Below are 15,594 nucleotides of genomic sequence, written 5' to 3'. Positions count from 1 at the left end.
GTAGCACACACAGGTCTAATTGTTCACAGGACAACAATAGAACGTACTTGTAGCAGTCAGTCCGCCAGAGCGGCGGATTTGTCTCGGCTGTGCGGGCTCGTGGAGCGAGCACACGCACCTGGGTTGCGTTAGCTAATCAGCCCAGGTGCTTAAAGACGTGCTGCTCTCCACAGTTCAAGGCCGAGACTGGGAGCTAACACCGAGAGCGCAGTTATGTTTTTCGTTTCATTTTGTTTTGAGCACAAAAGAAGAAAGCAATCCTCAGCTGGGACGCTGGAGGACCTGGACCAGGCCGGGAAGGCGGGTCAGCTACAGGGCAGGCGAACTGAAAAGTTGCTGTTCTGTTTTACTTTCTTTTGTCTTTGTTATTTTAGTTTGTTGTTTTAGTTTCTTGTTTTTGCCCAGAACCCGTGAGGGGGAAGGGGGTAGGTGTCCGTTTATTTTATTTCATGTTTGTGTGGGTGCGCTCTCCCTCTCCATGCGACAGACAACGGTGTTGCCCGGTACTGTCGCATCTCCCTCCCTGGGGTGTCACGCTTGGCGTGTGACAGTACTTTAAACAGTGAAGACCTACATGGCATACTTGCCAGAAAGAAGCCTTTCCTACGACCTCAGCACAAAATTAAGCATATGAAGTATGCAAAAGAAAACCTTGAGAAGCATGAAGCCTTTTGTAAGAATGTGCTTTGGGCTGACAAAACTAAAATGGAACTTTTTAGCCACAACCAAAGAAGGTATGTTTGGAGAAAAAAGCGTGAAGCATTTATAGAGAAGAACACTTTGCTAGCTGTAAAGCATGAAGGTGGATCCATTATGTTTTTGGGTTGTGTGGAAGCTTGGGGCACAGGAAATATTGTGCACGTGGAAGGAAAAATGGATTCCACCAAATATCAAGAAATTCTAGAGGCTAATGTTCGAAAGTCAGTCCAGACATTGAAGTTTTAAAGAGGTTGAGTATTCCAGCAAGACAATGATCCAAAGCATACCTCAAAATCAATAAGGAAGTACCTCCAGCAAAGACAGATGAAGGTTTTGGAATGGCTACCACAGTCCCCAGGCTTAAATATTATTGAAAATCTGTGGAGAGATTTTAAAAATGCCATGCATGCATGGAGGCTGAAGAATATTTCTGATCTAAAGTGTTCTGCCAGGAGGAATGGAGAAAATTTTCAAAAGAAAGAATTGAAGGCTTAGCTGGCTACAGGAAGCGTGCGCAAGCTGTTATAGTTTCCCGTGGAGGAGTTACAAAGTACTAACTAACAGGGTTAGTGCATAGGGCTATTTTATTTGTCTTTTTTTAAATTATTATTTTGAAACTGTAAAACATTAAGGCATTACATGGCTAATATTCTCCTTATTATCTTCCCTGGACTGAACTGGACAGTAATATAACATTTGCAGATATTCTTTAGGAGTAAACACGAACAACCTAAATAATTAGGCCATCCGTGTTTTTTTTTGTTTGTTTTTTTTTTAAACTTTAGGTAGAGAATAATTCTATGAATATGTATGTTGGTTTATGCATATTTATTGAATTGCAAACAAAATACAAACCTTTTTTTCTATTTCTGCCTACAATAACACAAAAAAAATTAGTTTTACTTAAACAGCCTTAGACAGGACTTTCTTCACAAGACCTTCCTTAGGCGTAAATTACAATTAAATTATTGGAAGTCTATCCAATCATCAAGGCTACCTTTGATTATTTTTATTTTTTAACTTAAGGTAGGTAAGATTTAACTTAATTTAACTCAATTTCAGATTTAACTCAATTTAAACTCAGGGAGTCTATGCAAAATGATTGGATAGACTCCCAATAATTTGTTTAATTTAAGTAACGCCAAAGGAAGCAATTTTGAGAAAACGTTGTGTCTAAGATTGTTTTCTTAAGTAAAACTGATTTCTATTATTGTAGGTAGAAATTGGAAAAAAAAAAAAAGTTTATACTTTGGTTTGTTATTCAATAAATGCGCATATATTGACTGAATTCTTCTCAGCCTAAAATTTTCTCTTTTTTTTTAACCACAGGTGGCCTGATACTTTGGTCTGCACTGTATGTTTTCAAGAAAATGGATGAGAATTGTCTTACGTAGCGAACCATACTGACATCTGGAGGACAGTTTATCCATCAGGAAATACTTTCTTGAAATAGAAAAAGCAGTATTTGAGTCAAAACACAGCAGATCCATTGTCAAGCCACAGTATGTATTGTACAGTATGCAACGTATTAAGGTGCTTTAGAGAGAAAGGAAAATACATCATACAAATAGTCTGACAGCTAGAATGTCTTTTGGCAGATTGTTACTGTGCGCTGCTAGAACACTGTGGAACGTGTTTTGAAATGAGGCCTTGGTTTTATAATCATAAATCTTTATTGTCCATTTAATTTACCCCATGATACAAATCTTTAAACCCCGTGCACACTGGTATACATGTACTTTCCATATATTGAGTAAATTCAGTATTCTGAATGCTGAAAATGTTGTATTTGAGGTTTAAGTTAATAGTGAACAGTTTTACATCTAATTTTAAACATTGATATTTTAACATTAAAAACAGTGTCAGTAGTTTCAATATATGAATCATAGTTTTGCGACTGATAAAAAATGAAGTTATATGAAAAGAAAATGCAAAGTTGTCTTAACACTAGTGGTACTGTAAGGGCTAATGCTGGTTGCAGCATAAGCATTACACTGCCAGTGCCCCTTAAATTTTCCAGCACCTAATCCTCCCTGGAGTACAATTACTACACTGCATATGAGGTTCTGAGGAAGGAACACAAGTAGTTTAGTTTCTAAAATGTGATATATTTATTTGGAATATGCTGAGGTAGTAATGCCCTGATCTATAACACTGGTATGTGTCATTTTGATCCCATGAAAAAAACATACTAACCATATTCATTCAACGTTAGCTAAACCATAACATAAAAATGCATACAGATACTCTCACTGGCTGTAAAATTGTCCATCATGTTTGGTTCATCCTATGACAAAATAGAGAGAGCTGCTATCCCATCACCATCAAAAAAATCACTTGTACAATCACAGTCAGGGTAATGCCACATTATAGCTTAATTAACCATCCACTTGGCAGTATTTATAATATAGAATTTCAGACTGTATTTTATATAAAATGATACAAACATACTCTTTGTTATATTTATAATACAATACACAAGTTCATCCACTGCTGGATCTTGTCAGGCCAGCACTTGTTAAAAATGGCGCATAATGATTCCTGAAGAAGGCTAGCCTCTTTGAATCTGACTGCCAATGCTTGACAGACACTGCCGGTCTCTGTTTCTCATCGTCAGTTCTCTCTCTCGAGCTCCCAAGTTAAACGCAGGACACGCTGCTGTCCTGCGCCAGGTCGGTCCTGATCCCGGCCCTGAACCCGTTTCGGTGTTGTCCCGCAGTCTCCAGAGAGCCCAGGTCCTTCAGGTCGCTCAGCTTCCTGGAGAAGGAGCTCAGCCTGGAGCTGATGGAGCCGGTTTTCTGGGACAGTCTGGGCACCCAAGCCTGGACCAGCCGGGCCAGCTGCTCACGGAAGTGGTTGCCCACGAAGCAGTAGAGGAAGGGGTTGATGGCGCTGTTGCAGAAGCCCAGGCAGAGGGCGAACGGTATCAGCGCATTCACCGCCCACCTCGCCCAGCAGCCCGTCAGCACCTCCAGGGCACTCAGGGCATTGAGGAAGGTGAGGAGGTGGAAGGGGAACCAGCAGATGAAGAAGGCCAGCACCACTGCCACCACCATCCTCAGGACCCGGTCCAGGTAGGCGGAACCCTCGTCAAGGGGGGCGGCGCCCAGCAGGTGGCGGCCAATGGTGCAGTAGCAGGTGGCGATGATGGCGAAGGGGACCAGGAAGCCCAGGATGTTCTTCATCAGGGCCAGGCTGACGAACCAGCCGGTGCTCGGGTAGTGGACGGCGCAAGCCGTGACGCTCAGCTCCCCCAGGTACTGGGCGTCTCTGAACAGCACGTCAGGGATGGTGGGGAGGGTGGCTGCAGCCCACACGGCGCAGCTCACCACCTGAGCCTGGCGGAGGTTTCGGCGGCTCTGCGACCGGAGCGGGTGCACGATGGCCAGGCAGCGATCGGCGCTCATGCAGGTGATGAAGAAGATGCTGGCGTAGACGTTGAGGGAGAGGAGCCAGCCGCACACCTTGCACATCAGCTTTCCAAACACCCAGTCATAATCGTTGGAGTAGTAGACAGCCCAGAAAGGAAGGCTGGTGAGGAACAGCAGGTCTGACAGGGCCAGGTTCAGCATGTAGGTGTTGGCCACTGACTTCTGACTGGATCTCTGGCTCAGCACCAACACCACAAGTCCATTGCCGATGAAGCCCAGGACAACGATGATGCCGTAGATGGCAGGAATGAGCTTGTTTTGGTGTTTGGGAGGTGAGACGCTGCTACATAGAGGGTCAGCTCTTAGGTCCTCTAATGATGCATTCATTGTAGAGAGGTTGTACGGTAGAGTGGTAGCCATAGTCATTCTTTGATCCAACAAAGTTAGTGTCTTTGAATTCCTGAGAGAGAGTTAGATGTTTTTTATTCATTAGCCATACAAAGGGATTTATATATGTAAATACAAACATGTGTATATATACTTACTGTGAGCTACATACTGTAATGTGTGGGACAAAGTTTTTTTTTTTTTTGACTGTAATCAAACAATTAAATTTAATTTGGTTTAATGAATTTTGGTATCAACCATGTAGAAATGACAGCACTTTTTATACATAGTTCCTTCATTTCAGGGCATCATAATGTCTGGGACATGTTCAATTGTTTCCTAAGTGCAGGTACAAAAGAGCTTTCTGTATCTATTCTTGATTCTAGGCTTTTGATTGATTTTGCAGTCTTGCATTGCCGTTTGTCAACATGAGGACCAGAGTTATGCCAATGAAAATCAAGGAAGCCATTATGAGGGTGAGAAAATAGAAAAAAAAATTGTCTGAGACATCGGCCAATAAAAATCAACTGTATGGAACATCATTATTAACAAAGAAAGCACTGGTGAGCTCAGTAATTGCAAAAGGCCTGGTAGGCTAAATAAGACCACTACAGTTGATGACCAAAGAATTATCACCCTAATGAAGAAAAAACCCCAAACTCCTGTCTAATAGAAACACTCAAAAACACTTTTCAGGTGGCAGGCGTGGATATATCAGTGACTATTGTACACAGAAGACTGCACAAACAGAACTACAGAGGCTACACTGCAAGATGCAAACAGTTTACTGCGAAAACCGGATGGCCAGGCTACAGTTTGCTAAGAAGTACCTAAAAGAGCTTGCAAAATTCTGGAAAAAGTGCTTGTGGATAGACTAAGATTCCCCCTCCCCTGTGAAACATGGTGGTGGGGGTTTTACAGTTCGGTTATCTATGCCTGCTACAGGTACTGGCTCACTTGTCTCTATTGATGATGTAACTGCTGATAGAACTGCAACAGAATTAATTCTGATCTTATCTGCTCAAGTTCAAGCAGATACCCCCAAACATCCTACAGGAAGACAATGATCGCAAACATACTGCTAAAAGCAACAAAGACGTTTTTCAAAGACAAAACTGGAATTTTCTTGACTGGCCAAGTCATTCACCTATTTTTTTAATCCAACTGAACATGCATTTCAACTTGCCCCTAAAACAAAAAGATTTGAAGATGGCTGCAGCACAGGCCTGGCAGTGCATCACCAGAGAAGACACCTAGTCACTGCATAACATACATAACATCATTATTTCTCAAACAAGGCATTTTCGCCCAGAGAACTGCCGCTCACTGGATATTCTCTTTTTTTCTGACCATTCTCTGTAAACCCTAAAGATGGTTGTGCGTGAAAATCCCAGTAGGTCAGCAGTTTCTGAAATACTCAAACCAGCCCATCTGGCACCAACAACCATGCCGCGTTCAAAGTCTCTTAAATAACCTTTCTTCCCCATTCTGATGCTTGGTTTGAACTTCAGCAGATCGTCTTGACCATGTCTACATGCCTAAATGCATTGAGTTGCTGCCACGTGATTGGCTGATTAGATATTTGTGTTAACGGGTGCAGTTTGCAGTTGAACAGGTGTACCTAATGAAGTGTCTGGTGAGTGTGTGTATATATATATATATATATATATATATATATATATATATATGTCTTTGTCCCAAACATTATGAAGTTTACTGTATATACACACACATACGTCGCAAAAGCAGCACTTCCATTCCACCACTGACGTGAACCGGCATCATAAATTTCCCAGCATTTAAGTTGATGAGAAAGAATAAACAGCAGATGGAATACAGTTCTGTTTATCACAACACTACAAATACAGCTTACTACACGCATTGTTCCAGCATGCGAAAATCTGCTCTATTAATTCAATTATCCTCTCTGCAAATGTGACCCAGCCTCCATCTGGTAGTTATTACCAGGACAGGGGACATCAGGACTGCTCTGGCTGGTGGGAAGAGGGGCTGAGTGGAGGAAAAGGGCTACACACTTTTCTTATTGCAACACTGAAGCTTAAGGAACACACCGTTCTGGTGAAAAGCACATTTAATCTTAAAATGTTTCTCCATTTCTTGAGTAACAATAGTATCAACTTTATTCTGATCTGAATAAATAGTATTTGTAACTGGAAGCATTTTCTCCATATTTCTCTTTTCATAATAGTGTATTTTAAGCATAGATTAATACCTTAGGAGTTCAACATAGCTCCTGCTGAAATAATTTAAACTGACTGGCATGAATAATTTATTCAAGATGAAAAATTTTGTGGCCACATTGAAAATGATTGGTTACACCATGCATCTCAAATAATCATATGGAAGGCTTAACTTAACAAAAATTACTGATAAATTCATGTCATTACTTAATATACTAAATAAAAAAATCTCAGGACCCAGTATTAATGTTATCACTACATTGTCATCATACTCATTCAACATTCATTCACATTAATTACTGTATATTACCCATGTCCTGACCATTTTTACATTGAGTGATCAATTTGTATTATAAAAAATATGGAACAAATGAAAGTACATTCATATGCCAGGATAATCCCATTCTGCCGCCTCCAGAAATTACACGTTCAGTGCTGTCCCACAAGACAAGAAATGGAGAGTTACATGGATTTACCTTTTATTGGAGTCTTCTCCTTCTGGAATAAGTTTGCGTCCTGTCCTTATCTTGTTAGCAGACTCACGGCACACCAAGACTCCCTGCTCTCTTATATCCCACCAGTGGCCCTCTGGGGATCAACCCATGCTAACAAGCAAGCCAGAGGAGCATGGATACCAGCCAGCACTGGGGGGGGAAAGCATTCGTCATTTCCCAGAGTCTCAGGTCCCCAGAAGTCAACAGAGACAGTGTGTCAAATGTACTGGTGGAATAAAATCTCCATGGAAGTTTTTCTACACTACTCTTCAACTACCACTGATTTTGAGTGGGAATGCATCGATATCGGCTCTGTCGGATATGTAACAGCTCAACCAGTTTCTTGCCAATCTTCCTCTGTTCTGCCCTACAGGGGGGGGGGGGCGGGGGGGGGCATGTAACGTCCTAACCACTGAGACCATTAAATAAACCTTACATTAACAGTACAAAATAAAGTATCCCCTTCCGAGCTGACATAGGTGACATGGGGGAGGGATTTCAAGGAGGTGCAAGTCATAAATCTGTAAAATAAATAAATAAATCCGCATAATTAAATGACAAATTAGGCACAGTGAATATCCACAGCAGAACTGATGGCTCCTGCCTCCTGGTCTGTGAGAAAAGTAATTCTCATCAGGTTTTCCCATAGAATTTGATGTAGAAGACAGGTGTGGTAAGGGGCCAGACTGCGGGAAAAACTTACGTAAAGATGATGTGATTAACAAGCATGAATGCTGTGACAGATAGGGTTCCTCAAGGGTTTGACTAGAAGCCGTCCAATAACGAGAAGGGAGTTCACTTCTCTGGCAAGTTCAGCATTCATTCATGTAGTCAAAAGACTGTTTCAAAGTTCTGCACTGAAGAAAATGCTTTCACACATTTAACCTGTTTAACCTAGTGAGAGTAAATAGCAAGCAATGCTGGTTCATTCATTCATTCATTCATTCATTCATCTCACAAATTTATCACTGGAATTCCCACCACTCCATACGCCCCATTTCTGAAGTCCTCCTTACTGTTTAAAAGATACAGTTCATCTCAACTCTTTCACATTCTTAAATGTTCTCACACACGTCTATATTCAGTAGCTCTAGACATGCCACACCCCCTTGCAGTTTTAGCTATTTATTAAAGAGTGACAAATATTGGAGAAAATCAGTGTAAAAATTTAAATGGTTATTTATGTGTTTTTACAGCTGCAGAACAGTCAGCAAAGTCAGAAAGGTTGCTGTGTTTTTATCAGTTTTAAAAGAGGAAACATGGCCACAGATTTGTTTGAAGATACATTTTTTTATATTATTTTAAATATATATTGCTAATGGAGCCTGTCAGTACCAAGTTATGCACTTCTTGAGTTTCACATGTTCATACATACATACAAAAACTCAAATGTATTTGAACAAACACACATGTAAACATGGCCGACTGCATGCTAATGCACCAGTGTGGATTTGTGTTGCGTTCTAATTGATGATGAAATTGGTCATGCTTTTAATTCAAAATCTAAAAAAAGTTTTTCAGCACAGAACATATGTGCCTCATTAAATATATTCCATTCAGCTTTATTAATGCTGCTACTCAACGCTTTTGATCATGTCATAACAAGAAGGCAGTAATCTCATTACAAAGACTGTCAACTGGCCTATTAACATTGGAGGATCGAAAGCCCTGTTACTGAAATGAACAGGAATCACAATGAAACACCGCCATCTCATTTCTGGTAGAGGGAAAACTAATTGTGGAAAATACCAAAAGGCCCCCCCAGAGGGGATAAATAATAGAGTGCGCCAAGCAGGGTACATTCACTCGATTTCAAGGCTGCCAAGTACATTAGCAGAAAAACAAATATTACGTCAAAGAAAGAAAGTCAGAACAGTGCAGTAAACAAATTACAATTAAAATAGTCAATACTATGTGATTCATGTTCACTGCTGAACAAAATGGAATATAATCAATGTTATATTGTGTAAGTGACAAAAATCACCCAGCCATGTTGGTGCTGCACTGGCATTGTGTGCTTGCAGTCATGTACACCATCTGCTGCTGCGTATTTCAGATAAGAAGCACCAACATTAGACAAAAAAATGTATGTATATATCAACACGTAAATAAAAAAATGTGGTCAACAACCCTATACATCATTATCAGGCAAAAATATCCAAATATGCATCTGGTCCCATCTTATTAATCTAACTGTTCTGGCCGTACTCTGATTACAGTGGATGCATTCCTACTCCAAGGGCTGGATATATCCATGGCCTAAAATGGCATGCTCTCTCACATAACTTAAAGACATACAATGCATGATTTTATCTTTGAAAATATGGTAGAACAACCATGCTTAGTCATTACTCTGATGCTCTGGCAATCTGTGTCAGTGATCACCTCTGCCCAGTTCTTGTATGGCTGTTTTTGTCATTCTAAAAGGTGTTTGGGACAATTCTGGGTGCAACCCTTTAAACCTTTGACCCTTTTGACCCTTTGTGGGCTGTATCTAAAAAGCATGTGGCCAATAGAAGAAGAAGGAGAAGAAGAGGAAACATGTATGGATTGACAACTGCAGTGGTGCATTTTCAGCTTTCAGCTGGATTAGTGCTGGAGAGATAAAGTCACCTTAGTGGCTGACTTAACGCTAACCAAGTGGCTTGTCTGTATTCGGTGACATCAGATAGCTACCCTTATTAGCTTACTAATTTCAACTATGTTCGGCAATGGTAGCTGGCTGGTCAGGATGGCCCAAGTAACAATGTAATGAGATTCCAGCGCACTTCGCTTGGCCCGTATGGGCTTGGTTTTTATCTGTCGTTAGCGAGGTAATAGGGATGAGTTCACCAATCTCGTGTAAGTTATGTTTTTTTGTTTTTTTTTCGATTACAACAGACTAATATCTGTGGTCAAAGAGAAACATTGCATTTTTCCATAAATTCATATCTTAGATGAATGTTCAATCATTGGTCTTTGTTTCTATGAGATTTGGCTGGCAGCCCACCGTCTGGAGATTTTCTAGGCTACCCCACAACCCCCCGATCTGCTGGAAGGGGAATGCTGCCTCCCATTGAACTATGCAGTGAGAGCGAGGCATATGACTTTGCTGCAATAGATACACAAATCTAGATTATGTAAAGATGAAAACAATCAACAAAAATAAATGTGACAAGGAAATGGTGCATTTGCAAATATGCATGCATATTTTACAGAATTTTTCCATGTTTACAGGCAGGCTAGAGCTGACCAAAACCACTGGTACTGTGCTAGCAGTGACTAGCGTAGGTTCATTCTATCACCACTAAGATACAGCCAGCTACCTCATAACTTTGCTGCATACGACAGCGAAGTGGGAGTTTTTGCTATCACACATGTCAGCACCATAATGTTGGCATACCTGTGACTGTCTGACTGGTATGAAAAGCAGCTATTGCTCTGTTTTTTAAAGAGTTGTGACTCCTTCAAAGTCACAACCAAGTAAAAAATAATCAACCAAGCAACAACCAAGTCGCAGGCTGAAATATGATATTACAAAGCTACCGACATTGCCAGACAGAACAATATACCTAGTCGTTTTGTTGGTGCGTGATCTTCGTCATCATGGGGGTGTAGGCATGTTTGAGTACAGAGGGAGGCATTTTTCAGTGTAAAGACAGAAACAAAGCAAGGAAAGAAATCCAACATAGTATGCCTTTAAAAAGATTTAAAAGTAGCATATTACCTGTATTGATGTAGTTGGAAATTGACCCTACTTCGCCAGTGTTGATCTCAGGAATCTAAACATTAAAACTGAGTATGCAAATGGAAGCAATGGCTATGCAGTACATTATGCTAACATTGGCCACTCCTGAAAAGCCATGGGCGTAGGAGTTGCTCTGTAACAATGCAGTATACTAATTTACACATACTAATTTACATTTGGCCATGCATTTCCATATGTATAATTGCACTATTAACTCTTATTTAAAAAAAACTCTGTAGCACCTGGTTTGGCATGCTATGAATGCAAGCTTGAGGAGTGGGCCAGGCAACCACAGGACATACCTCAGAGCTAATGACCTGGAACTGATGTTTATGCTCCAGTACAACAGGAAACTGAGACCTGAGATTAGGGTTCATTTTCTCAGCTACAGAAATGATCAGCACAAGGGACCATGTTTGATTTTGGCAACAAAATTTTTTTTTTTTCACAATTGGGGGACATTTTGTATTTTTTAAAATAAATTACTTAAAATAAATGTCCTCATATATATATATATATATATATATTTTTTTCCATATCTTACTCCTAAGACCAGAAATTCATTGGGTTTTTAACTATTTATTTTCATAATTTCTTTAAAAAAAAAATAAATTATCACATTTTTATTTATTTTTCATTTTTTTCAAATTAGCTCATTTTTGTGTTTGGATTAGGGATACAGTTCGAATTATTTAATTTTCACAGCTCTTATTTCTTCACAGTTTTAGATTTTTTTTTACAGTTTGCATTTACTTTCTTTTGAGGGTTTTTTAGGGTTGGGGTTAGGAAAATGTAAGCATGAGGGTTGAGGCAAGTTTAGGGTTATGTTTATGTAAAAACATGACAAGAAATAAACTATGTAAACATAAAAATACAACCCTACCTGTAACCCTAAAGGTAACCCTAACTGTAACCTGAACCCTAACCCTAAAATGTCCTAACAAAGCACACTAAGAATAAAAAAAATAAATTCCCAGAAGGAAATAAACAAATGCAGATAAACCTCAACACAAGAGGAACCAAATCCTTCCTACTTAAAGGCTCCATTACACTGAATGGCCTGTGAACACTTATGAGGGCCCCCTGGGAAAGAAATATCTTTCCTAACCTATACAAATTTTAAAATGCAAAAAAATGCAAGAATTCTTTTTTACATTTTTAATTTAAAAATAAGAAATTATGAAACTAAAAACACTAACCCTGTCACCCTAATGCAAAAAATAAACAAGACTCCGATGCAGTTTCAGTTCCATATGTCTCCTGAAGAGGGTTTCCAGGAAACAGTGTGCATCCTCTCTACAGTGCATCTTCCATCTGGGTTCTCAGCAACAGGACCATGGTGTCCTCATCTGCACCTGCATGAGAGATGGAAACAGGTGCAGCATCAACAAAACAAAACGCAGCAGAACAATGAGACATAACAGTATTCAGTTTGTTTGATTTCAAATGAAATGTGCTGGAATACAGAACCAAAACAACAATACTTGAGTCACTGTCCCAATACATATTCACTGCACCGTATATTATTTTCATGATATTTTTTCTGTCTGGGACAAAAACATGCATATTTTTTCTTCATTCGGCTCCAAACATTTAGATTCATAATCAATTGTTTTTTTTTGTTTTTACATTTTGGTTTCACCACATATAAATTATAGTGCTTTTTATACATAGTCCCCCAAATTCAGGCCACCATAATGTTTGGGACAAATGGCTTTACAGGTGTTATTGATCAGTCAGATGTGTTCAATTGCTTCATTAGTGCAGACACGGTACAAGAGAACTTTCAGTATCTAGCCTTGATTCTAGGCCTTTGATTGCCTCTGGAATCTGTTATTAGTGTTCGTCAACATGAGGACCAGAGTTGTGCCAATGAAAGTCAAGAAGGTCAGTATGAAGCTGAGAACAAACTGCCAGAGTCATAGGCCAAACCTTAGGCTTGCCAAAATCAACAGTTTAGAGGGATTAAAGGGATATTTGTGGAGCTTACCCCGTTGTATTTGTGTAGCATCAATACTAGCAACATTCAAATGCCCTTGACCTACCTCGGTACTGCCGTTGCTCCCGGTTTTCCGGTTCCCATTCGCTCTTACTCATTCTCACAGCCTCGCCGCAATGAATTGTTTTGAAACACAAACTAACTATGAAGGATAATAGGTCGATAAAAGAGAGTGCTGATGTCATAAGGTCCAAGGTTTTCCGAGATGTTTTCAGATTTAGGTTAGCTATAAACACAGAAGCTGTTTTCTGATTGGCTACTGGCGTAGAAATACAGAAAGCTGATTTTTTAAATGCGTGTGCCCATGTGAATGTGTTATCATGCTTCAGGATAAAACTTTTTCAGGATCTTCTGTTTCATTTATAAGGCAAGAAAGTGTAACAAAATTCATCAGATATTCAAAAGAACTGTGACCATTTGACGTTAGTGCTTTATTTTTATCTACCTATTATCCTTCGTGGTTAGTTTGTGTTTTAAAACCATTCATTTTGGAGCGGTCCCAAAGATGAATGGGAGCGATTGGGAACTGGAAAACAGGGAGGGAAGGCGCTGCCGTTAATGGTATACAGGGGCATCTGATCCACGCTACGCAAATACAATGGGGTAAGCTCCACAAAATTACTTGTGTTATACCAAAGTGAAATATCCCTTCAAGCAGAAAGACAGCACTGGTGAGCTCAGTAATCGCAAAGAGCCTAGTAGGCCAAGAAAAAACTTTACAGTTGATGACTGAAGAAGTCTCACCATAATGAAGAAAAACCCATAAGCGCCTGTCCGACATATTAGAAACACACTTCAGGAGGCAGGCGTGCATGTGTCAGTGACTACTGGCTGCAGAAGAATATGCATGTAAAGGATATGCAACAAAGTACTAAACGTGACTACTTTCATTTACATAACATTGGATATGTCCCAAACATTATGCCGCCTTGAAATAGGGAGGCTATGTATCAACAGTGCTGTAATTTCAACAAGGCAAATCCAAAGTGTATAAAAATGTCCTTAAATAAAAGCTGATAATGTGTACTTTAACCACATGTGAATTGTTTAAGATTCCAAATATTAAATTGTGGAGTACAGAGCCAAATCAATAAAAAATATATAATTGCCTCAAACATGTGTCCTATAGATTCACGTTTTTCACATATTTGTAGTCACTCAAACTAATCCTAACTATTATGAAAAGCAAAATATAATCTGTAATATAAATTACAACCAATATTAACTATAAACATAATACCAATATAATGTTGGCTAAATTATATTATAAAACAATAAAAAAAAGCTTTGTTTTGTTTTTTGTTTTTTTTTAAAGAAAATAAAAAAGCAAAGAGCAGCCATATCCACATTATTTCTTCCAAGACGTCAATGTTTGTTTACTGTTTGCCTTCTGGGTTTGATTTGGCTGAAATGGGAGTTTCCAACCAGCACATGAATGGAGCATTATCCCAACCTAGCACCATAATACAAATCATGCATTAATATAGCAAACATTCATATGAAATCATGCATGCTAGAACAATCATAAAATAACTACATTAGAAAAAAAGTTCTAGGAATGGAAAGAGAGCCAAGATGCAAACTGAATTATATCAGCAATTCAGTGATTTGCTCACTGAATCTACAAAGTGGAACAAAATGGAATTAAATTTGTACAGTAAAATGTAATTTTCCAATTGATATCAAAAATATACATCATAATGAACTGAAGCTAATCTAATATAAAGCACAGTGTTTGGGCAATTTTTCCTAGCAAATTTTCACAGAAGCTGAGCACTCATTAATGAGAATGGGCCAAAGGCTAACTCTTCGCTGTGATTTCTGAAATTAATATTTTGGGTTTGCGAAAAAGTGAAGTTTGGAACAACTGGTTTTGCCTGCACAGTGTGCATCTGGACTGCAGACAAAGCATTCTTCATTCACCGACTCATCCAAAAATCAGTGATTTTCCACACAGCAGTCAGCAACTGGAGAGATAGCGGTGATCAAAGATCGGTCGTATCCATCATTTAAACCACCTGGCTGCCAGTTTGCTCAGCAGTGATCCAAGGAACAATCTGTGATACCCTCCCTTCCCTTTATCAAGTGAAAAAAATAACTGTGCCCTGACATTAAATTGTGCAAATTTCATTCCATTTCAGACAGGAATGGCATTTTCTAACAACAGCTTGTTTTGATGCATTACATTTTTCAAATTTGCTATTTATAATGTTAAAAACCTGTTAAAGGTCTGTATTTTTAAAAACAGTGAACCACATTTTCCATTTGGGGATGAAAAAGCGTAGCTTTGGAAGTGTCTCTGAGAATCGTCAAGAATCATCTCAGCCGGGAGACTGTGGGACCAAGGAAGCAAACACGGGGGAGAGTGACCCGGGGGAAAGATAAAACTGTGACGGCTTCTCGGTGAAGGACTGAAATGAACATCCACTGGAACAGTTGGTTTGAGTACAGCAACGAAAATATCCTTAAAGAGTTTCCAGAGACACTGCATCAACCATGGTGTCTGTCACCATTTAAATAAAGTCTCATTATCTTGTCCGCAGTTCCCACGCAACAGCAGCGGCAATATGGTCCCAGGCCAGTACATGGCAATCACGTCAAAGAGTAGTGGGAAGGACTCTGAATGAAGATACATGTGTTCCCGAGCCGAATACACTGACCAGGACTGTCGCAACAGAGCTCTCCCTGTGCGTTCCATACCTTCTAAGGCATCCTG

At 39.6% G+C, this 15,594-nt stretch overlaps 1 protein-coding gene across 1 annotated transcript; it reads right to left on the bottom strand.

The window, feature by feature from the left end:
* Positions 1–2,184: 2,184 nt before the first annotated feature.
* Positions 2,185–7,287, bottom strand: LOC118236270 (type-2 angiotensin II receptor-like). The gene is made up of 2 exons (XM_035434488.1): positions 7,135–7,287; positions 2,185–4,530 (listed from the first exon to the last, which is right to left on the bottom strand). The coding sequence occupies exon 2, from the start codon at positions 4,494–4,496 to the stop codon at positions 3,339–3,341; it is 1,158 nt and encodes a 385-aa protein (XP_035290379.1). The 5' UTR covers positions 4,497–4,530; positions 7,135–7,287; the 3' UTR covers positions 2,185–3,338.
* Positions 7,288–15,594: the final 8,307 nt, after the last annotated feature.

Source organism: Anguilla anguilla, chromosome 9, assembly GCF_013347855.1.
Source record: "Anguilla anguilla isolate fAngAng1 chromosome 9, fAngAng1.pri, whole genome shotgun sequence".
NCBI classification, from domain to species: domain Eukaryota; kingdom Metazoa; phylum Chordata; class Actinopteri; order Anguilliformes; family Anguillidae; genus Anguilla; species Anguilla anguilla.
The sequence above is the reverse complement of the archived record's forward strand: the minus strand, read 5'-3'. Positions and strand labels throughout refer to the sequence as shown.

Excerpts from the sequence above, each read along its gene's own strand:
- LOC118236270 (XM_035434488.1), bottom strand. The coding sequence starts at position 4,496 with ATGACTATGGCTACCACTCTACCGTACAACCTCTCTACAATGAATGCA.